The following is a 24,166-nucleotide window of genomic DNA, read 5'->3' on the forward strand; positions in this document are numbered from 1 at the left end:
GGGGTTTTCCTGTGACATTCGTCTACAAAGGCTGTTGCCAGGGTAAAGTCTTTGTGTTAGGGGTATTCCTGTGACATTTGTCTATAAAAGCTGTTGCCAGGGTAATGTATTTGTGTTAGGGGTATTCCTGTGATATTTGTCTACAAAGGCTGTTGCCAAGGTAAAGGGGTATTCCTGTGACATTTGTCAACAAAGGCTGTTGCCAAGGTAATGTATTTGTGTTAGGGGTTTTCCTGTGACATTCGTCTACAAAGGCTGTTGCCAAGGAAATGTAATTGTGTTAGGGGTTTTCCTGTGACATTCGTCTACAAAGACTGTTGCCAAGGTAATGTAATTGTGTTAGGGGTTTTCCTGCGACATTCGTCTACAAAGACTGTTGCCAAGGTAATGATTTTGTGTTAGGGGTTTTCCTGTGACATTCGTCTACAAAGACGGTTGCCAAGGTAATGTAATAGTGTTAGGGGTTTTCCTGTGATATTTGTCTACAAAGGCTGTTGCCAAGGTAATGTATTTGTGTTAGGGGTTTTCCTGTGATATTTGTCTACAAAGGCTGTTGCCAAGGTAATGTATTTGTGTTAGGGGTATTCCTGTGACATTCGTCTACAAAGGCTGTTGCCAAGGTAATGGATTTGTGTTAGGGGTTTTCCTGTGACATTCGTCTACAAAGACTGTTGCCAAGGTAATGTAATAGTGTTAGGGGTTTTCCTGTGATATTCGTCTACAATTTTTTTTTCTTGTGAATGCTATTAACAGTGAACCAAGTTAGGATTGTAATCATAGTCAATATAGTGTGGTCAATTTCAATGGTTTTGTCATTTTGGATATTTGCCAAATTTGATCACGCATTCAGAATTATTTTTACGCATTCAGTTTTTTTTTATATGCATTCAGAAATATTTTTACGAGGTGGTCAGATGATGTAGTGGACAGCACACTGGCCTTTAACCAATCAGACATGAAAATGTATTGATTAGGTCATAGTGCCCACCACATGTTGTCTCTGGGTACTCTGGTTTCCTCCCCTATGTGCCTTGTCCAGGGCCAACCAAAAACCTTCTTTTATAATTATTGTAAAAAAAATAAAGTTTATATTTTTAACATTGAATTTCACTGGTGAAATTAAAACACAAAGTCAAGTAATTAAAATATTTATATATATATATTTTTTAAATTTAAATTGACGATTCAACATGTGGGACAGTATATGTAGTACTATTACCAGTGACAGTTTGTGTGGCTATCAACACAAACATGTACCACCCAGATATTAAATATCAATGATGTAGTGTTGGGGTTATCTTGCCAAAGCAATATGCTATTATCAAAGCCCTATATCTTATGACAGCTGATCAGTCAGGCTCCGTGGAAACAGATATACCTATTTAAATAATCTGAAGCGGGGTAAGTTATCTTGATCAGTCATGTGAAGGAATCAACAATGATTGGCTGTCAGCGAGTGTTTCTCCGACAATACAGTTTATAATGGGACGATCAAGGAGGACTTCACAATCATAATGGTAAAATCAGTGATGACCTTGGGGATCACAGGTCTCACAAATACGTATTACCCAAGAAATTTGTCTACAGCAAAACACGAATGGCCCCGTAACTTTTGTTCAGAATACACAGGTTTTCTAATTCCACAGACCACATATCTTAATACTTACTATTTCTCAATACCTACCATGATTTTTTTCCGGGCATCTGAACTATTATGAACAAAGTTTTGTCAAATTGAGTAAAAATACTTATTATCGTATCTGATATTTGACAAACTCGATGTAAATTACAGGTATGTTTTTCAAGCTGACCACACTTTGTCCAGTGTCCCCCTTAGTGTCCGTGTCGGTCTACACAAGACAATCAATGGAGACCCCCCAGTGTCTGTCCTGGCTTTCTAGTCTCCAGCCTCCGAGGACTAGACCTGATCAACATCATGTCCAATTTCTTTATCCGTTTATCATCGTTTATCATTAAAAGATTTCCATACCAGAACCTGTGTAAGATTCCTTATGTTTCACCATTAGCATGAGGAGGTCAGTGAATTGACCAAGTACAGAGATAGCCATGCTGTATAATTGTCCGCATATGACTGTCTCTGTCTGATAAAGCTGTCTTGGAATAGCTAAGACATTTTGAGATAATAAACAGAGCATATTCCAGAAGAAGTCGAAAATGCATTTACATATGGAGTTGGGATTAAATTGTCACAAAAATGAAACTAACTGTCCAACTGTTGTCAATGAAATGTAATGTTTGCCTAACTGTTGTCACACGATGAGTATTATCTGCCTAACTGTTGTAATAAAAATTTAGGCACATTTTCATCACAAAGTTGTAATTTTTGGCCAATATGTCTTAAAATATGTACTAGCTACCTAAAACTGATCATCATGTGATGATTGTTGCTTCATTTTTATCATGGATTTGTTGTTGATCTTTTTGTTGATGTGGCAGGTTTTAATTGTACATTTGATGTAGAACATCTAGATTGAACTTCTCTCGGCTCAGTTGGTAGAGCTGCAGACTGGGAAGTGGGGTGTTGATGTTAGATCCCTGGTTTGGGTAAAACGTCTCTTTCCTCTTACAGTTTTATTATTTAGTCTTTTTTTAAGGTTTTAGTTGTTTGATCTTTGCAAGACATAAGATGTCATAAAGATTTATTCATAATAACGGAGCAATATGCAGAACTATAGCACAAGCATGGAACGAACAATCAGGAATTTCACATAAAGTCAACAAATGGTTCTAGAAGACTCTGATACAACAGAAAATGAATTCCTCCGAAACCAGCCGAGGAATAATTCCGTATTCTCCGTAGCTGAACCGAACAAACCATCAGCCTCCCAAGAGTGTTTGTTCCCACTGATACACACCATGCCCCATATATATCTATATTAATACCACAAATTAGAGCTAAGGGACGCAAATATTTCCTCATTTCTCTTAAATCAATGATTGCTGCGTTTTGTTTTGAAAAGATTTCATGACATGGTGTTAAAATGCTTCCAATTACTTATAGTGATTTATAGGTTTTACCCGAACTTTCAAATTACAATATCTGAGTTATGGTTGGTACGAGACAAGGACAGATTGTGTAGGCCAGCAGAATATTTCATCTGCCAGATTGTCTTTTTTAGTAGTTCATTCATCATTAAGATTTGGAAGATCCATATATGGTAATATAGAACAGGGTACCTCAAGACAAGCTGTTCCCCGTAAAGGTTGTATGTCAACACGAAGTGTGTCACAAGATATACAGCTGGCCTCCCTATGTAAGGCTTTTCTCAATGTAGGAGGTCCCTCAAGACTGGGTATTTAAAAACACTGATAGTATTTTAGCGACAGCAATTCAAAAGACAGGTTCCCTTTCAAGACAGTATTCAAAGATAGGTGGTCTTCTATAACAATGTATTTCACAACATTCAATTTGTGGTCTCTTAAGACAGAGACTTACAGAGACTCACAAACTAGGTGGTCTCTCAATATAGGGTATTTCACAAGAAATGTGGTCTCTTTAGACAGGGCATTTAACGAAATAAGTGGTCTCTCTATATAGGTTGGTTTCTCAATATAGGGTATTTCACAAGAAATGTGGTCTCTTAAGACAGGGCATTGTCCAAACTAGGTAGTCTCTCAATATAGTGTATTTCACAAGAAATGTGGTCTCTTTAGACAGGGCATGTAACGAAATAAGTGGTCTCTCTATATAGGTTGGTTTCTCAACATAGGTTATTTCACAAGAAATGTGGTCTCTTAAGACAGGGCATTGTCCAAACTAGGTAGTCTCTCAATATAGTGTATTTCACAAGAAATGTGGTCTCTTTAGACAGGTCATTTCACGAACTAGGTGGTCTCTCAATATAGGGTATTTCGCAAGAAATGTGGTCTCTTTAGACAGGGCATTTCGCAAACTAGGTAGTCTCTCAATATAGGGAATTTCACAAGAAATGTGGTCTCTTTAGACAGGTCATTTCACGAACTAGGTGGTCTCTCAATATAGGGTATTTCGCAAGAAATGTGGTCTCTTTAGACAGGGCATTTTACAAACTAAGTGGTCTCTCAATATAGGGTATTTCACAAGAAATGATGCCTCTTTAGACAGGGCATAGGTCGTCTCTCAATATAGGGTATTTCACAAGAAATATGGTCTCTTTAGACAGGGCATTTTACAAACTAAGTGGTCTCTCAATATAGGGTATTTCACAAGAAATGAGGTCTCTTAAGACAGGGCATTTCACAAACTAGGTGGTCTCTCAATATAGGGTATTTCACAAGAAATATGGTCTCTTTAGACAGGGCATTTTACAAACTAGGTGGTCTCTCAATATAGGGTATTTCGCAAGAAATGTGGTCTCTTTAGACAGGGCATTTAACGAAATAAGTGGTTTCTCTATATAGGTTGGTTTCTCAATATAGGGTATTTCACAGAAATGTGGTCTCTTAAGACAGGGCATTTTACAAACTAGGTAGTCTCTCAATAAAGAGTATTTCACAAGAAATGTGGTCTCTTTAGACAGGTCATTTCACGAACTAGGTGGTCTCTCAATATAGGGTATTTCACAAGAAATGTGGTCACTTAAGACGGGGCATTTCACAAACTAGGTGGTCTCTCAATATAGGGTATTTCACAAGAAATATGGTCTCTTTAGACAGGGCATTTTACAAACTAGGTGGTCTCTCAATATAGGGTATTTCACAAGAAATGTGGCCTCTTTAGTCAGGGCAATTCACATACTAGGTAGTCTCTCAATATAGGGTATTTCACGAGAAATGTGGTCTCTTTAGACAGGGCATTTCACGAACAAGGTGGTCTCTCAATATAGGGTATTTCACAAGAAATGATGCCTCTTTAGACAGGGCATAGGTCGTCTCTCAATATAGGGTATTTCACAAGAAATGATGCCTCTTTAGACAGGGCATAGGTCGTCTCTCAATATAGGGTATTTCACAAGAAATATGGTCTCTTTAGACAGGGCATTTTACAAACTAAGTGGTCTCTCAATATAGGGTATTTCACAAGAAATATGGTCTCTTTAGACAGGGCATTTTACAAACTAAGTGGTCTCTCAATATAGGGTATTTCACAAGAAATGTGGTCTCTTTAGACAGGGCATTTCACGAACTAGGTGGTCTCTCAATATACGGTATTTCACAAGAAATGAGGTCTTTTAAGACAGGGCATTTCACGAACTAGGTGGTCTCTCAATATAAGGTATTTCACAAGAAATGTGGTCACTTAAGACGGGGCATTTCACAAACTAGGTGGTCTCTCAATATAGGGTATTTCACAAGAAATGTGGTCTCTTAAAACGGAGCATTTTACATGATAAATGGTTCTCAAGACAGGGTGTTTCATAAGAAAGTTTGCTTCCCCTCACTGCCCTCTATTTGACCTCTCTTTAGGACTTGTCATATGTGCAAAGTTTCAGCAATTACAGTCCAGCTCTTATTTTAAGAAAATGAAATAGCCCTTTAGGTCTTTTTATTCACTATGGTCTCTCTCAACAGCTTTATTGACCTGTATCATTCACCATATACATGGACTCTAAGACATCCAAGCTATTTCAATGAAACTTCTTATTAAGATTCTATAAGACGGGCTTGGAGCTAACTAATTCACTGCAGACTTGATAGACAGGTTTTGAGCTCACTAACTCAGTGCAGACTTGATAGACAGGTTTTGAGCTCACTTATTCACTGCAGACTTGATAGACAGGTTTTGAGCTAACTAGTTCAGTGCAGACTTTATAGACAGGTTTTGAGCTAACTTGTTCAGTGCAGACTTTATAGACAGGTTTTGAGCTAAATAATTCACTGCAGACTTTATAGACAGGTTTTGAGCTAACTAATTCACTGCAGACTTTATAGACAGGTTTTCAGCTAACTAATTCACTGCAGACTTTGTAGACAGGTTTTGAGCTAACTAATTCACTGCCGACTTTATAGACAGGTTTTGAGCAAACTAAATCACTACAAATTTAATAGACAGGTTTGAGCTCACTTATTCACTGCACACTTGATAGATGGAATTGAGCTAACTAAATCACTACAGATTTTATAGACGGGTTTGAGCTAACTCAATCACTACAGACTTTATAGACAGGTTTTGAGCTCACCCATCAACTGCAGACTTTATAGACAGGTTTTGAGCTCACTAACTCAGTACAGACTTTATAGACAGGTTTTGAGCTCACTAACTTAGTACAGACTTTATAGACAGGTTTTGAGCTCTCTAACTCAGCACAGACTTTATAGACAGGTTTTTAGTTCACTTACTCACTGCCTGCCGACTTTATAGACAGGTTTTGCGCTCACTTACTCAGTACAGACTTTATAGATAGGTTTTGAGCTCTCTAACTCAGTACAGACTTTATAGATAGGTTTTGAGCTCTCTAACTCAGTACAGACTTTATAGTTAGGTTTTGAGCTCACGAACTCAGCACAGACTTTATAGACAGGTTTTTAGTTCACTTACTCACTGCCTGCCGACTTTATAGACAGGTTTTGCGCTCACTTACTCAGTACAGACTTTATAGACACGTTTTGAACTCCCTAACTTAGTACAGACTTTATAGACAGGATTTGAGCTCACTAACTTAGTACAGAATTTATAGACAGGTTTTGAGCTCTCTAACTCAGCACAGACTTTATAGACAGGTTTTGATCTCTCTAACTCAGTACAGACTTTATAGTTAGGTTTTGAGCTCACGAACTCAGGACAGACTTTATAGATAGGTTTTGAGCTCACTAACTCAGTACAGACTTTATAGTTAGGTTTTGAGCTCACGAACTCAGGACAGACTTTATAGATAGGTTTTGAGCTCTCTAACTCAGTACAGACTTTATAGATAGGTTTTGAGCTCACGAACTCAGGACAGACTTTATAGATAGGTTTTGAGCTCACGAACTCAGTTCAGACTTTATAGACAGGTTTTGAGCTCACTAACTTAGTACAGAATTTATAGACAGGTTTTGAGCTCACGAACTCAGTACAGACTTTATAGATAGGTTTTGAGCTCACGAACTCAGTACAGACTTTATAGACAGGTTTTGAGCTCACTAACTTAGTACAGACTTTATAGACAGGTTTTGAGCTCTCTAACTCAGCACAGACTTTATAGACAGGTTTTGAATTCACTTACTCACTACCGACTTTATAGACAGGTTTTGAGCTCACTAAATCACTAGACTTTATAGACAGGTTTGAGCTCACCCATCAACTGCAGACTTTATAGACAGTTTTTGAGCTCACTTACTCAGTACAGACTTTATAGACAGGTTTTGAGCTCACTAACTCAGTGCAGACTTTATAGACAGGTTTTGAGCTCACTAACTCACTACAGACTTTATAGACAGGTTTTGAGTTCACTTACTCACTGCCGATTTTATAGACAGGTTTTGAGTTTACTTATTCACTGCAGACTTGATAGACAGGTGTTTAGCTCACCAATTCACTACAGACTTTAAAGACACTCACTGGTTTTGAGCTTTCTTATTCACCAATCTGTCTGCACAGGTTTTAGCAGTCTTTCTGGAAATGTTTTATTGAGTTTGCTTTTTCACAATAGTTTCTCAAGACAGGTTTTATTGACCAACAGCTTCATAGAGTACAGCTTTGATAAGGTCATACAACAATCGATCATAAGCTAAAGGCTTTCATAAAAGTAAACCAAAATATAAAAACGTGAAGAGAAAGCTTCAGGAATGAAGATAATGAGGAAGGTGTGAGGTTGACAGATTGATTTCACTCAGTAACCGTCCAATGTACTATATATATCACACTGGTCGACGCACTATTACTGTAACCACCGGATATAGGAATGGAGCAAGGCAAGCTCTGAGCCTCAACAAAGTATGTGGTTAGAGAGACATAACTGTTAAATGTAATTACCAATGGATAATCCACGTATCGGCATCTGCCAATATCAATGGATTTGCAATAAAAAGCACGCCTCTGCATTATAAATTGTCTGTGGTTCTTGCCAATACATTGAGATATGATACATGTGTGGGGAAATCTTGGGGTTCTCGATTTGCACGGTTTATCTGCATAAAGACACGATCTCGTTATCTTAAATGTAATGACACACGAGGACACACCATAGAATTACATGTCAGTATTTCACAGCGCAAAAACTGACATGCTATTCGTAAGAGAGTGACCTGTCCGATGATTACAATACATTTTGAAGCACCTCCGAACATCTATAGAGACATACCCTGCGTGTCTAGTCACTAAATGATGACCGAAGAAAGCGCCAGACCAGCAGTGACCTAAAGACATCTCGGTAATAAAGTTTTACCACGACTTGCTCAATCTATCTCTGGGGAAATCTCCAAGACAACAGTTATCGAAGTCATACATTTCGGCAGATAATGATTGTCAACATGATTTCTACCGCAGGCACAAAAAGCCACCACACCAAATTTCTTCAATGGATCAATAATATTTCACTGCAAGTTTCTTTAAGAAAGTGTGCAAAAATTACAAACACACTTTAAAAACCAATTACCTTGACAGAAGAAATCTTTCCAAGTCAAATTGTATGTGGATAGAAGCCATAAAATATTCCTAAGCCTCACCAGCATACAATTACAGAAACAGAGAATGTCTTCCAAAGTTTATGAGCTACTAAAATTTACTTAACACATAACATCAAAACGTAGCTATGACTAATACTTTTGTCTTTCTACTGGCAACCAATAATCCACGTTTCCCACTATCAACCATCACCAATCCACTTGTCCCACTATCAACCCTCACATCACCAATCCACTTGTCCCACTATCAATTATCACCAATCCACTTGTCCCACTATCAACCATCACCAATCCACTTGTCCCACTATCAACCCTCACATCACCAATCCATTTGTCCCACTATCAACCATCACCAATCCACTTGTCCCACTATCAGCCAGATTAATCCACTTACCCACTATCAGCCATCACTAATCCACTTTTTCCACTATCAGCCATATCTAATCCATTTGTACCACTATCAGCCATATCTAATCTACTTGGCCCACTATCAGCCGTCACCAATCCATTTGTCCCATTATCAGCCACCACTAATCCACTTGTACCAATATCAGCCATCACTAATCCACTTGCCCCACTATCAGCCATATCTAATCTACTTGTCCCGCTATCAGCCATCACCAATCCATTTGTCCCATTATCAGCCATCACTAATCCACTTGTCCCACTATCAGCCATATCTAATCCCCTTGTCCCACTATCAACCATCACCAATCCACTTGTACCAATATCAGCCATTTCTAATCCACTTTTTCCACTATCAGCCATATCTAATCCATTTGTCCCACTATCAGCCATATCTAATCTACTTGTCCCACTATCAGCCGTCACCAATCCATTTGTCCCATTATCAGCCATCACTAATCCACTTGTACCAATATCAGCCATCACTAATCCACTTGCCCCACTATCAGCCATATCTAATCCATTTGTCCCACTATCAGCCAGATTAATCCAATATCCCACTATCACCCATCACTAATCCACTTGTCCCAATATCAGCCATCGCTAATCCACTTGCCCCACTATCAGGCATATCTAATCCATTTGTCCCACTATCAGCCATATTAATCCCCCTGTCCCACTATCAGCCATCACTAATCAACTCATCCCACTATCAACCATCACCAATCCACTTGTACCAATATCAGCCATCACTAATCCACTTTTCCCACTATCAGCCATACCTAATCCACCTGTCCCACTATCAGCCATCACTACTCCACTTGTACCAATATCAGCCATTTCTACTCCACTTTTTCCACTATCAGCCATATCTAATCCCTTTGTCCCACTATCAGCCAGATTAATCCCCTAACCCACTATCAGTCATCACTTATCCAGTTGTCCCACTATCAGCGATCACTAATCCACTTGTCCCACTATCAACCATCACCAATCCATTTGTACCAATATCAGCCATTTCTAATCCACTTTTCCCACTATCAGCCATACCTAATCCACCTGTCCCACTATCAGCCATATCTATTCAACTTGTCCCACTATCAGCCATATCTAATCAATTTGTCCCACTATCAGCCAGATTAATCCCCTAACCCACTATCAGTCATCACTTATCCACTTGTCCCACTATCACCCATCACTAATCCCCTTGTCCCACTACCAGCCATATCTAATCCATTTGTCCCATTATCAGCCATATCTAATCCTCCTGTCCCACTATCAGCCATATCTAACCTACTTGTCCCACTATCAGCCGTCACCAATCCATTTGTCCAATTATCAGCCATCACTACTCCACTTGTCCCACTATCAGCCATATCTAATCCACTTGTCCCACTATCAGCCACATCTAATCCACTTGTCCCACGTGCACTATCAGCCATATCTTATTCATTTGTCCCACTATCAGCCATATTAATCCACCTGTCCCACTATCAGCCATCACTAATCCACTTGTCCCACTATCAGCCACCACTTATCCACTTTCCCCACTATCAGCCATCATTAATCCACTTGCCCCACTATCAGTCATCACTAATCTTATTGCCCCTATATCAGCCTTTTTCATATGCTTGAACATTTCTCGCAATCACATTGGCTGGATCCTATACACGTGACCAGTCCTCAAAAACTCATGTAGACTGGTTATCTGGTGAATATCTGATTTCTAAATATAGCCTATATGGAAATTCCCCTCACCCTGTCCTAGCGCATGCCGGTTAAACCAGAACGCGATCTGTCAGACAATAACAGAAGATGGCTGATGGCGAAAGCTTTGCCTCAGTAACATTTGAAAATTTCCAAATGCTACACGAGGATGAAGAGCCTGTTAGCGCAAATGCAATTCGCCTCGTTAAAATAACTTTTTCAGGTTCATATCACATCATATTCGCCAGCACAACAGTCCATAACTGTATAGTAATGCAGAAGATATTTGAGTTATCTTGCGTTCCATAATTCTTTGTTTCTCCAAGGTTAATCCTGTTTCACGAGGGTGAAGCCCCGAATGAAACATAATTAATCAAGGAGAGACAAAAAATCATGTTTCCTTACAGTATGGGAAATAAATAATTTACTATGACAAAAAAATCAATCAAGCGATCAAAAAAATTTAACACTTAGTAAAGATGATCAGGTTGACGTGCCATTGTTGTTGTAAGGTTCCGTCAATCAGAACTAGGTTTTGCTGGCTTTTGTCTATTTTTCTTATGAGGCTCCGAATAAGTGAAATATGATCGGGAAAACTGGAGCACACGAGGGTGACATGATGTTTTATTACCCTATCATGTGACCAGTATCATCCAATCAGACCCACTGTTATAAAGATGAGGTATAATAATACAGTTTGTGGCGTTCTCAGAGGAGAACTTTACAAGTGGGCAATGTGTGATCATGGTAATTGTATGAAATGAGTGTAAATTTTTTATGAGGGCAATTTTATAAAAAAAGTTTTTTTATTGCACTTTCATATTGTAGGGCAACATTTCATAATTAGGGCAGTTCTATATGGTGAGGGAAATACTTTGAGGTTTGGCATAACGTTGTGGTTAGGCATAAATGAAATATTTCATTTTACTTGTCAAGAGACATTCCAACCATTTTGTCATATCTGAAAGTACATCTTTCTAACGTTTGTTTTTAGTTTTAAAAAGGTTTGTTATAGTAACATTATCAGAATTGGAAACACTGACCTGTATAGCAGAAAATATACCATTCTTGACACACAACCCCTTGTGACAGTTGTTTTCATAATCACAATTGTTGTAGCTCATGATGTACTCTTTAAGCTGGTGCTCAAGGTATGATGAAAGACAAGATTTTAATTCTCGTGAATAGTGGTCCTTCAAGATGCTGTAGGTGCAGGATTGATCTATTGTTCACAGACCAGTCTCAAAACGGGTGATGACTAACCATGATAGGATATAAAATTTACACTTAATGCCCTTTGTTTAATTTCATTTCACATTCAAACATATAACAATCCACTTGACAGAGCCTATCGATGACTTAACTACAGATTTAACATGTTTACCTGATGCCAGTATTCAAACCCTTCCTACCATCTCAACATTATTTGTCTGTGGCAAGTTACTAAATTGGCCACCAATAAAAGATAAGTAGTCCAGCCAGACGAACACAAGGACGCATGACAGTCCTGCACAGACAAACGCAAGCATGCATGACAGTCACGCACAGACAAACGCAAGGATGCATGACAGTCCTGCACAGACGAACGCAAGGATGTATGACAGTCCCCACAGACGAACGCAAGGACGCATGACAGTCCTGCACAGACAAACGCAAGATTGCACGACAGTACCGCACAGACGAACGCAAGCACACACGACAGTCCTACACAGACAAACGCAAGGACACAAAACAGTCCTGCACAGACGAACGCAAGGATGCACGACAGTCCCCACAGACAAATGCAAGGTTGCACGACAGTCCCCACAGACAAAAGCAAAGATGCATGACAGTCCTGCACAGACAAACGCAAGGATGCACGACAGTCCCCACAGACGAACGCAAGGTTGCACGACAGTCCCCACAGACAAATGCAAAGATGCATGACAGTCCTGCACAGACAAACGCAAGGATGCACGACAGTCCCCACAGACGAACGCAAGGTTGCACGACAGTCCCCACAGACAAACGCAAGGATGCACGACAGTCCCCACAGATGAACGCAAGGACACACGACAGTCCTGCACAGACAAAAGCAAGGATGAACGACAGTCCTGCACAGACGAACGCAAGGATGCACAACATTCTCGGACAGACAAATGCAAAGATGCATGACAGTCCCCACAGATGAACGCAAGGACCGACGACAGTCCTGCACAGACAAACGCAAGGATGCACGACAGTCCTGCACAGACGAACGCAAGGATGCACAACAATCCCCACAGACAAACGCAAGGACGCACGACAGTCCTACACAGACAAACACAAAGACACAAAACAGTACTGCACAGACAAACGCAAAGACACAAAACAGTCCTGCACAGATGAACGCAAAGACACAAAACAGTACTGCACAGACGAACGCAAGGACGCACGACAATCCCCACAGACAAACGCAAAGACACAAAACAGTACTGCACAGACAAACGCAAAGACACAAAACTGTACTGCACAGACAAACGCAAAGACACAAAACAGTTCTGCACAGACGAACACAAGGATGCACGTCATTCTCCGACAGACAAATGCAAAGAGGCATGACAGTCCTGCACAGACAAACGCAAGGACGCATGACAGTCCTGCACAGACGAACGCAAGACAGTCCTGCACAGATGAACACAAGGATGCACGTCATTCTCGGACAGACAAACGCTAGGATGCATGACAGTCCCAACAGACAAACGAAAAGAGGCACGACATTGCTGCAGACAAACGCAATGACACACAACAGAACTAGTTTGCATAATACCTTGCCAACTTTGTTGGATGGGGAATTAAAATCTCAGATAGGCAGGAAGAAGGCTTAACGAATAGTGTGGTTTATTTATAAAAAGTTGTATTGTGTACTTGGTTAAAAAGAGACAGTTTTTAATGTCAAAACTAGGCAAATGATAACAGAAACAACTCCTCGGTTTTCACTAGAACTGGAGTGATGACCTTTTGTGTACTAACCGACCTGGAGACCATAGCTGTTTATAGCCATGATTATAAAACTTACGATAAAATCAACTCTGACAAACAATACTCTGATTTCATGACGTGTCAGGGTCAGAGACGAATAATTTACATAATCATTACAAGGTAATTTGCATATTATCAGTTGAGGATTAAAAGGGTTTTTTGTACTGTTTAACGAAACTAATGTACTCTTGATATCATATTCCTGATCTGTTCGGCGATTAAAGTGCCCTAAACCCCTTAACATACGACACTCCGACTTCATCTTTACGGATGTGATATACAATACTCAGTCAACTTCATCAACAGCGGAAGTCCATTAGGGACAGATATAACTATCATACACAAATTCACCGAAACAAAATCCAAAACAGGACCAAACAACCCCAGCCAAGTAATGGGGACACAAACAAGACTTGTTGATCCAATGTATTCAATGAAAATAAACAAATATATGTGACGTGGAAGATGTCATTTTCAGAAGTGTTTTTAATAATCCACTTACTATTTACTCTACAGAGTTACATCAATAAAGACTCAAAAAGGATTAAAAAACTAATCCTACGAAATACATAATTCAACTTGATGATGGCGATACTGGCTTTTTAAGAAAAAATCCCTACAAAATAATTGCTTTCAATATGACTCTTTCTAAACATTAAAAATTAAAGAGACTTTCAAGAAATTATTTGTAATGGTGAAAGAGGATCCTCTGTGTGGCAGCCCAAAGGTGGTGATGGGTTATAACCTTAACTAATGGAGTTGGGCAGAAACTCTAGTCCATGAAAAAAGTCACCAAGCAAAAGTCAGAGTTGTCAATTAATGTACGGGCATGACGGATACACAAAGCAGAGACGATTCATCATCATTATCTGCTGTAGTACCCATACACTGTAAAGTCTGGGATCTGTGTAGGATTCTACAGGGTCCAGTGGATTTGTGTATGATTCTACAGGGTCCAGTGGATTTGTGTATGATTCTACAGGGTTCTGTGGATTTGTGTATGATTCTACAGGGTCCAGTGGATTTGTGTATGATTCTACAGGGTCCAGTGGATTTGAGTAGGATTCTACAGGTTCCGGTGGATTTGTGTGGAATTCTACAGGGTCTGGTGGATTTGTGGAGGATTCTGCAGGGTCCGGTGGATTTGTGTGTGATTCTACAGGGTCCAGTGGATTTGTGTATGATTCTACAGGGTCCAGTGGATTTGTGTATGATTCTACAGGTTCCGGTGGATTTGTGTAGGATTCTACAGAGTCCGGTGGATTTGTGTGGAATTCTACAGGGTCTGGTGGATTTGTGTAGGATTCTGCAGGGTCCGGTGGATTTGTGTGGGATTCTACAGAGTCTGGTGGATTTGTGTAGGATTCTGCAGGGTCCGGTGGATTTGTGTAGGATTCTACAGATTCCGTTGGATTTGTTTGGGATTTAACATGGTCAGGTGGATTTGTTTAGGATTTAACAGGGCCAGGTGGATTTGTGTAGGATTCTACAGGGTCTGGTGGATTTGTTTAGTAATTTAACAGGGTCCAGTGGATTTGTGTAGGATTCTACAGGGTCCGGTGGATTTGTGTAAGATTCTACAGAGTCCAGTGATTTGTTTAGGATTTAACAGGGCCCGGTGGATTTGTTTAGTAATTTAACAGGGTCCAGTGGATTTGTGTAGGATTCTACAGGGTCTGGTGGATTTGTGTAGGATTCTACAGATTCCGTTGTATTTGTTTGGGATTTAACATGGTCAGGTGGATTTGTGTAGGATTCTACAGGGTCTGGTGGATTTGTTTAGTAATTTAACAGGGCCCGGTGGATTTGTTTAGGATTTAACAGGGTCCAGTGGATTTGTGTATGATTCTACAGGGCCCGGTGGATTTGTTTAGGATTTAACAGGGTCCAGTGGATTTGTGTAGGATTCTACAGAGTCCGGTGGATTTGTGTAGGATTCTTGAGGGTCCAGTGGATTCATTTAGGATTTCACAGGGTCCAGTTGATTTGTGTAGGGTTCCGTAAGGTCCAGCAATTTGTGTAGGGCTCCGGAAGGTCAAGTGGATTTGTGCAGGATTCCAAGGGGTCCAGTCATTTCTCAAAGGTGCAGTTGTTTATGTACACATGCACAAACACATTGAATTTGTGTAGGACTTCACAAGCAGGGTTAAGCCGTTTAAAAATACATGTTCTGAAAAGTGGATTTATTTAGGTAAAATATTTGGAAGTTTTTTGTTTTTTTTAGACACAGGAGCATGGTCTAGTGGGTTTGTGAAAATTTCTACTGGGTCTAGTCACTTAAAAAAACGTACAATGCAATATGAATCATATAAAAGATGAATAGGTGTCTTAGCTGATTAGTTTTAGTTATGAAAAGGGAAGATTTATAAGTAAATCCACTTTCACTTTATACTTAACATTGTTTATTTTCACAGAGAAACTCCGTGTTTCTGTTAATATCACATGTCACTTGATGTGATTTTTTTCATTTGATAAATGACACGTGACATAAAGAGGAACAGTATGTAGGTAACACAAAACTGTGTTACCCATTACAGACGTTACACTTACTACGACCATTACGGTAGTAAATCTGAGGTCTGAGGAGATCTAAAGATATCAGGAAACCGTGTGAAGAATGGTGTACAGTGTACAATCCCCACACTGACCTCTCTTGGCAGGTACCTCACGCTCAGACAAGTCGGCCTGTAATCTGACGGCGCTGATTATGTTGAATGACAATAATGAGCTTTTATATTGTCTATGGAGTGCAGGAAGAACCTCGACAGTCTCCACCTCGCCGTGGAAATGCAGTGGGACCATTAGATTTAATGGTTTCTCTACACATTCCAGTTAGATGGCCCATTTAAATGGAGCATAATCTGATACTTTAAAATTAAATTATTTTAAAACAAATATTTTATTATCCACAGGAAATTTGATTAAAAACGGATGAAAATCCATTTGCTGTTGTTTAGAAATTACATGACGACCAAGCATATCATTCAAAAATTGAATTTGGCAGTGTACATGATTTAAAGGATCCAAAAAACAAGCCTTTTTCATACAAATTTAAAAACACAGCAACATGCTTTAATTGCAAAAGATGTATTGTGATAAAACCATGATTATGTATGATTAACAGAGAAATGGGGTCCAACGTCAGCTAAGACAGGCTTTACACATAATATTGCAAAGTGTACGGACAATCTCCCCTTACCAACGATAAAACTGTTAATCTCCTTCTAAATGATGGCTGGTAATGGTACAGATGACCCCCCCCCCCTCCTCCAGTCAATGACAACCCGTACTCCATGAGCTAGCCCATATACACAACACATGTATAGTTTCCCCAGTACAACTGATATGTACAACTGTTCAATACTTGCCATGCCACCTCGCCTTATCACATGTGATGCATATTGAAGGTGCATGTTCTGTGCATGTGTACCTGTGATGTAATGCCTGCAGAACCAGATAGCGTTCACCTCGTACAGATCGGCTTCGGTGTACGTCAATCAACTCAATGTATGGATTGCATCATTTTTAAACTGAGAACCAAATCTCCAACATGTCATGTTTTTAGGACGAGCAAAAAGAAGGGAAAGGAATAAAAAAAATAAGATAGAGGATTGAGGGATAGGAGAAGGAAGAAATTTTTAAGGAGATTGAAGAGAAATGGTGGGGGGGGGAAGTAACAGGATAGGGAGAGAAAAGGGACGGAAAGATTTAAGGGAGGGGGATAAATGGAGAAGAAATTGAGTGGAGGATGAAAAGGTACAATAATATAACTGAAACTGTTTTGGATGTGGAAAGAAAGAACAAAGAAAAGAAAAGATAGCAATGTTACTGGAAGGCAGGAGTTAAGGATTATTTTAAGGAGCGATGTAGAGGAGGAAGGAGGAATAAAGAGGAAGGAGTCAATGGAAAGGACAAAGTAAGGAGGAATGGAAGACAGGAAGATGGATAGATAGGGGAGGAGAAACTTAGTGCAAGGACCAGCTAGAAAAGCAGAGAAAACACAAAGAGGAAGAAAGGATTAAGAAGACAGAATGAGAGCGAATACCAAATATGTCAAACCACTTGTATAACTAACCAGAGCCTCTATATTTGTAGCATCCTCCTGATATGTGATGTATAGGATGTGGCACTTCTGTATGTGTGAGGTAAAGCTGACATTACAATTTGGAAGGTATGAACGACAAATTTGTAGGTGGGAGATGTATTGCCAGATTTGTTCCTACGCCGACACAAGACAAAACCTACCAAACATTCCACATATCCACCAACCTCTACGTGTGAGGGTGGCAATGAACAAGATCATCTTTGCTGTCTTATATCTGTAAAAAGAAAAATCAAGGCTGAGGAAACACATGCTAGACTGTACCTCATCTTTCCTGCACGTACACCGAGACAATAATGCCAAAAGATTAAACCACATCAAAAGTTTTCTCACATTTACCACAGCTCCTGACAAATTATAAGATCAGTGTAATAGTTGTTAGTGATATTTGTGTGGAATAACTAGGATGCTCCAAGATTCCTGTGTCAGACACAGGGAACAGTTACAGAAAATCAGGCGAGGACTATAGGTACAGTAATGTAGGACATTTTCCTCTCTACACAGGTGTTGGAAAGTAGGCTCCACCTTTTGTCCCCACACAGGTGTTAAAAAGTAAACTAAACTTTTTGTCCCCACACAGGTGATGAAAAGTAATCTAAACTTTTTGTCTCTACACAGGTGTTGAAAAGTAAGCTCCACTTTTTGTCCCCACACAGGTGTTGAAAAGTAAGCTCCACTTTTTGTCCCCACACAGGTGTTGAAAAGTAATCTAAACTTTTTGTCCCCACACAGGTGTTGAAAAGTTATCTAAACTTTTTGTCTCTACACAGGTGTTGAAAAGTAAAGCTCCACTTTTGTCCCCACACAGGTGATGAAAAGTAATCTAAACTTTTTGTCTCTACACAGGTGTTGAAAAGTAAGCTCCACTTTTTGTCCCCACACAGGTGTTGAAAAGTAAGCTCCACATTTTGTCCCCACACAGATGTTGAAAAGTAAGCTCCACTTTTTGTCCCCACACAGGTGTTGAAAAGTAAGCTCCACTTTTTGTCTCCACACAGGTGTTGAAAAGTAAGCTCTAAACTGAACTTCATCCTCAATTTCCACAAAATGTTGCCCTTTCAACTGTTTTAATTTTAATATTGACTTTCAGATTTAGCAAATAGAAATTTGTGTGACATATTAAATGATTTGAAAAACAAACTTTCTCTACAATATCACTTTCTCTACAATATCAGTTTTAATTTTGAAATTACAGATTAATCATATCAATTTTTCACAAGAAGACCATATTCTTGTCTTTAATATTTTAATATTTTCATTTCAACTACAATTCATTTATTAAGCCTTAAAAGCTTTCAATTTGACAGGTCTTTGGTGATCTAATATAAAACTGTGACAAAACTGTGACAAGTTCCATATGATATTGAAACAATTTCAAATTACTTTCTTATGGAACTACCATGAAAATTAATAGGAAACCCCACTTTCTACGAAGCTGTTGACGTCACATTCTTTACTCTGTAGCTATCCTCCCAGTGATGTCACTAGTGAACCACAGATAAACCAGCCAATCACAGCAGCTCTAGGTAATCACATATGATGTCATATGTCCCTCGGGTCATAGGACAGGCAAGTACACATCACAACAGGGGAGATACATGATGAAAATGCATTCATGGTAAAATCATCAAGAAAGTGCCTGGCAGATATATTAATCCTACAAGATATAGCAGTAAGAATGCCTTGTGTACTCAACTACTCCAGACAACAGCTATCAAATCTGCTTATCTCACAACCAGCCACAGTGCTCAGGGAGACAGTTTTTATTTTTCTAAACAAACTGTTCCTGCAATCTTGCAATGGTCACTAATGAGCTTGGGATGAAGATCATTGAATCATCAACATATATTATTTATAACATATTTCCAAGTGCCAACCTGGTTTTATATTATCTACAGTTTCATATTAATTATGACATCACAATATTAAAGACCGGCCTGATTCCATTGACCCAATTGTTGTGAGTGTGTGAGCCCAATTTTTCTAATGACAAAAAATATTGTTTTCTTTCTAAATTTACATACATTCTTGTTTATGTGTTGAAACCAAATGTTAAGGATATATACTACCTTTAACATATGTATACCTGTGATTGTGTCAGAGTTATCTCCCTTAGATTAAAAGTGTTATCAATGTATGAATATTCCGTCTTTGCGTATTGCAGAGGTATCTTCTCTTGGGAGCAGGGATTGATTGTTACATCACTTGTTTGTGAGAATAACGTCATCAATTTTTGAGAAAACGACGTGATTTTCTCACACAGACCAATGACGTAACAATCAATACCTACTCCCAAGAGAAGATAACTCTGCAATACGCAAAGACGGAATATATACATTTGAAGTTTTGGACAAATAAATTACCAAATCTAAATAAATGATATAATTGATTGTAACATTTTTTTCTCCAAACAACAACAGTTCTTGCAAGCTCAAGATGTAGAATAGTGATAGCTGTACTTCTGCCCATTACCAATAACATCAGGCCAATAGGTCTAGATATTTATTGGTAAATGTTTTGGCCAACTAAGGATCCCCCATATGACTGCCAAAAATTGTAGCTACTCATTGTTCCACTATTTTACCGGCATGGCTATAACTTTGATAAATTATTTCTGAAAAGAAAACAATATATCTTACGGACTTTAATGGAAAATAACAAAGACGAAATCAACAAATTATATAGTCAGTGGGGCTAGACCGGGATTCAAACTCTGGACTTAAGGTTATCATACTACCTCTCTAATTAATTGAGCTACCTCGTCAATGGAAGAGTCCTGTCCCAACTGTCCTAGTTATATCCAAACAGAAGTTAAGGGGAGGTAACTGTATATTAGACAAGAGGCCCAAGGGCCTTAAGGGTCACCTGAGCTATATCATAGGTACAGGTAGCTTTATTTTATTGTTTAGATGTGATGTGAAAATTAGCATGTAAACTAAGTGACATACAATACTTGTCATGTCATCAAAGGATAAGAATTTGAAAATATTGGTAAATGTTCCCTTCGGGGCCCTGTCCTAGCCCCTGGGGATGGGGCAGAAATTCTAATTTTACAATGTAATACCCTCATTCACCAAAGATGATTCTGACTAAGTTTGAGTAATTTTCTGCTGAAAATGGATAAAATATACCCAAAAGTGTTATTTCCCTATATAAACTATAGTAAACTTTACCCCCTCCTCAAGGGATAAAGAATAGCTTGGGGGTCCTGAAATTTACAATTTAAATACACCCCTGATGATTTTCTTTCCATGCAGAGAAAATGAATGTAGTACCTCTTAGTCTGGAAAAGAAGATTTTTGAAATATTGGTTAATTTTCCCTTTGGGGCCCCACCCTGGCCCCAGGGGTTGGGGTAGGAATCCCAATTTTACAATTTTGTAGCCTCATCTACCAAGGATGATTCTGACCAAGTTTGAAAAAAATCCATCCACCGATTCTTGAGAAGAAGTTGAAAATGTAAATAGTTTACTCACGACGGACGCCGACCGACGAAAAGCGATTAGAATAGGTCACTTGATCTTAGATTTGAAAAGTTGAACGTTTGTTGATTAATATAAAGTGAACCTTCCGTATAGCTTCCAATAATCGTGATTTAAGTTGACATATCAAACCTAAAGCAATAGCTTGAAATGTCTTGTCCAATCAGTTTGAATGTTGGATCAGGGCAAAACAAACTAATCCTCATATGATGTTTCATTAGGATCCAGCTCGTAACATTAGGTTTAAGTATTGGATAATCCAGGCAGAAGAGTGATGAAGAGTGGACCCCACACTGTGCCTGACCATATAGATCCCCCACAATCACAAAGCATTTTATGTCACAGCAATATTCTCTGTAATATGGGTTATATTGAATGACACACAAATGTAATCTGACAACGTTCTATTTACCATCAATAATGAACAAAATCACACCAACAGAACAGAAGTTATAGACAGAAAAGAAATCATAAGCGCTGGCGGCCATCTTGGATTATGCGATTCAGATAATTGGATCTATTCTTTATGTAGGCTTAAATCTACTCATCATGTAAGCTTATATCCACTAAGTACCAATTACAAGAAGGTATGAAAAAATTGTACCAACAGAACGAAATTTTTAGACACATGTCTCAACCATTCAGAAGACCTTGACTGGGGGCCATCTTTGATTTCGGGATCCTGTTTCACAGAATACCATTTACCAGAAAAAATTAATACTGGTGGGTCAAAAAGGGCAATACAATGTATTTTTGACAGTATACCAAACATCCCAACACCTCAACACTTCCATTCTATTTTAGTAACCTTGACCTTGAACATGTTAAACCCCTATTGCATATCTATGCATAACAATATATCACCATGTGAAATTTCAGCAATTTAAGATTTCTGGATTTTGTGTTAATCTCAGGAAACAAAAGTGTGGACAGACAGACAGACTCTGATGATAAAGATAGGTAAAATGCGTAAGTACCCCAAACAAAATTACCTATGAGGTTATTTTAAGAGGTTATCTCCCTTGGAAAGAAGTCTCATATCACATTCAGATAGGATACATCCTTAAGTTGTTCTCTCCAAAGAACAGCCTAACAGAAAACAAGTCCTCCATCCATCCTGGTACACACCTGTCACAGGTAATGTTTATATAACAACATATGTTCCTTTCTCTGTGCAATTTTTTTGCTGTCACATTTAACTTGTAAATAAGCACAGTATTAATGTGTTGGAGGGCAGAAACTCATCAGAAGTAACAGGTTTGTATACAGGTGATAATTGTATTCATGAAAAAAAAAAAATCTTTTAACATATGTTATAATTGTCCTGTATACACATTTTTTACTTTCAGGCTTCACTTGGAAGCTGGTATTGAAATGAACTGTTCATAATAACACAACTTAGTGGGATAACCACAGCATGAATAGCATGTATCTTATAGCTAGAACATTATTTAGTAAATTAAAAACCCTTTAAGTAAAATCAAGTTTTAGTCTTCAATTGCATTTTATTACATTTTATTTGAATATTTAGTATCTATTTTGCATTCAAATGACTATAATAACAAAAATTTCAAGATAGTTAGTTAAGTTAAATACACTTTCAAGTTGTAAACAGGATTTGTTATATTTTCTATAGAATACACAGGAATGAGTTTTTCAGCTCAAGTAAATTGGACAAGTTAAAGTGGATCTCAAAGGCAACATATGTTGTCACAACATTTTTCAATAATAGGATTAGAACATATGGTCTATACCTGTGTGTAACATGTTGCACTAAAAATAAGAATTTCACGAATATTAGATAATTTCCAGAGGATGGGGTCCTAACTTCCATCACACAATGTAAGAATACATCAAATATATCCCACAAATCATCGTTAGCACTGAAAATTATAGAAACTGTTATCCACTCCAGGAAAAAATTACAACTACTGAAAAGAGCAACACCTAATAATAATGTTTATGGAAGAACAACCGGGAAAATAAGTATTCACAAAATTTAGATGATTTCCAGTAGCTAGAGGCCTTGACATTTTCACAGAAGATAAAAATACATCAAATGCACCCTAAAATTACATCATGAGAAGTAAAATATAAATCTTATTCATGGAAAATATTGTCCACTCCGGATTTTTTTGAAAATATCCAATCTTTAGCAACACCTGATAACTGTGTCAATTACCTTGCATTTACCTTTGAATCGCTTGCGCTGTACGGCAGTCACTTTCTTGACTTTCCTGATGCGTATAATCCAAGGCATTTTTGTACACACAGGTCAAACCCAGACAAAACCCAACGTACAAATCGACTGTATCAAATGGCTAACCAAACTTTACAAATAATCCGCAGAGATTTGTTCCCGATTACTAAAAGCAGAAGCCTGGGTTGACAGTGAGGCTCTGATTTCCAATTAATTTCCATCGATGAAGCAAGGTCCACCAGAGAAATCTATCATACAATTAATTCCCATCGATGAAGCAAGGTCTACCAGAGAAATCTATCATACACACTTAACAAATAGACTTGTGCATTTCATATATGTAGAAATAACCTGTCCTGAGTCTGGGTTAGTTTCTGTGGACAGCTCACCGATTCCAGTAGTGCACAAGATATTGGACTGGCGTTGTATTAACAACATTGTACTCTACTATGGCAGTTCAGTGTGCTAGCTGGAATTCACCCAGCAAAGCAGTGTCTCTCTTGTCAGTCTAGATTGTGCTGCCTGTACATACTTCCTGCATGTTGTATGAAGCTGTAGTTGTCCTACCTGGGTTTGTAATATTTCGCAAATGCCAACACAGCAAGATGCCACAAATCCTACACAGTACCGTTTGTGTATACTACATAGTCAATTAGCAGGAGTAAGTGTAATTTAAGCATGGTAACTTCTGCCAAAAGCTCCATAGGGTAGGTATAATGTTTAAAAC

General features: G+C 38.6%; 1 protein-coding gene across 2 annotated transcripts in view; it reads right to left on the reverse strand.

Annotated features, from left to right (window-relative positions):
* Positions 1 to 24,166, reverse strand: part of LOC110447929 (hypoxia-inducible factor 1-alpha-like) — a 121,339-nt gene that overhangs the window by 56,929 nt on the left and 40,244 nt on the right. Inside the window, exon 1 of one of the 2 annotated variants that reach the window (XM_021493921.1) lies at positions 23,433 to 23,580. The exons of the other annotated variant lie outside the window; for it this stretch is intronic. Coding sequence (XP_021349596.1) covers positions 23,433 to 23,499 — 67 coding nt within the window. The 5' untranslated portion in view covers positions 23,500 to 23,580. Of the gene's footprint in view, positions 1 to 23,432; positions 23,581 to 24,166 lie in introns of those variants that run through there. 2 annotated transcript variants of the gene reach the window in all.

Source organism: Mizuhopecten yessoensis, unplaced genomic scaffold, assembly GCF_002113885.1.
Source record: "Mizuhopecten yessoensis strain PY_sf001 unplaced genomic scaffold, ASM211388v2 scaffold3667, whole genome shotgun sequence".
NCBI classification, from domain to species: Eukaryota; Metazoa; Mollusca; class Bivalvia; order Pectinida; family Pectinidae; genus Mizuhopecten; species Mizuhopecten yessoensis.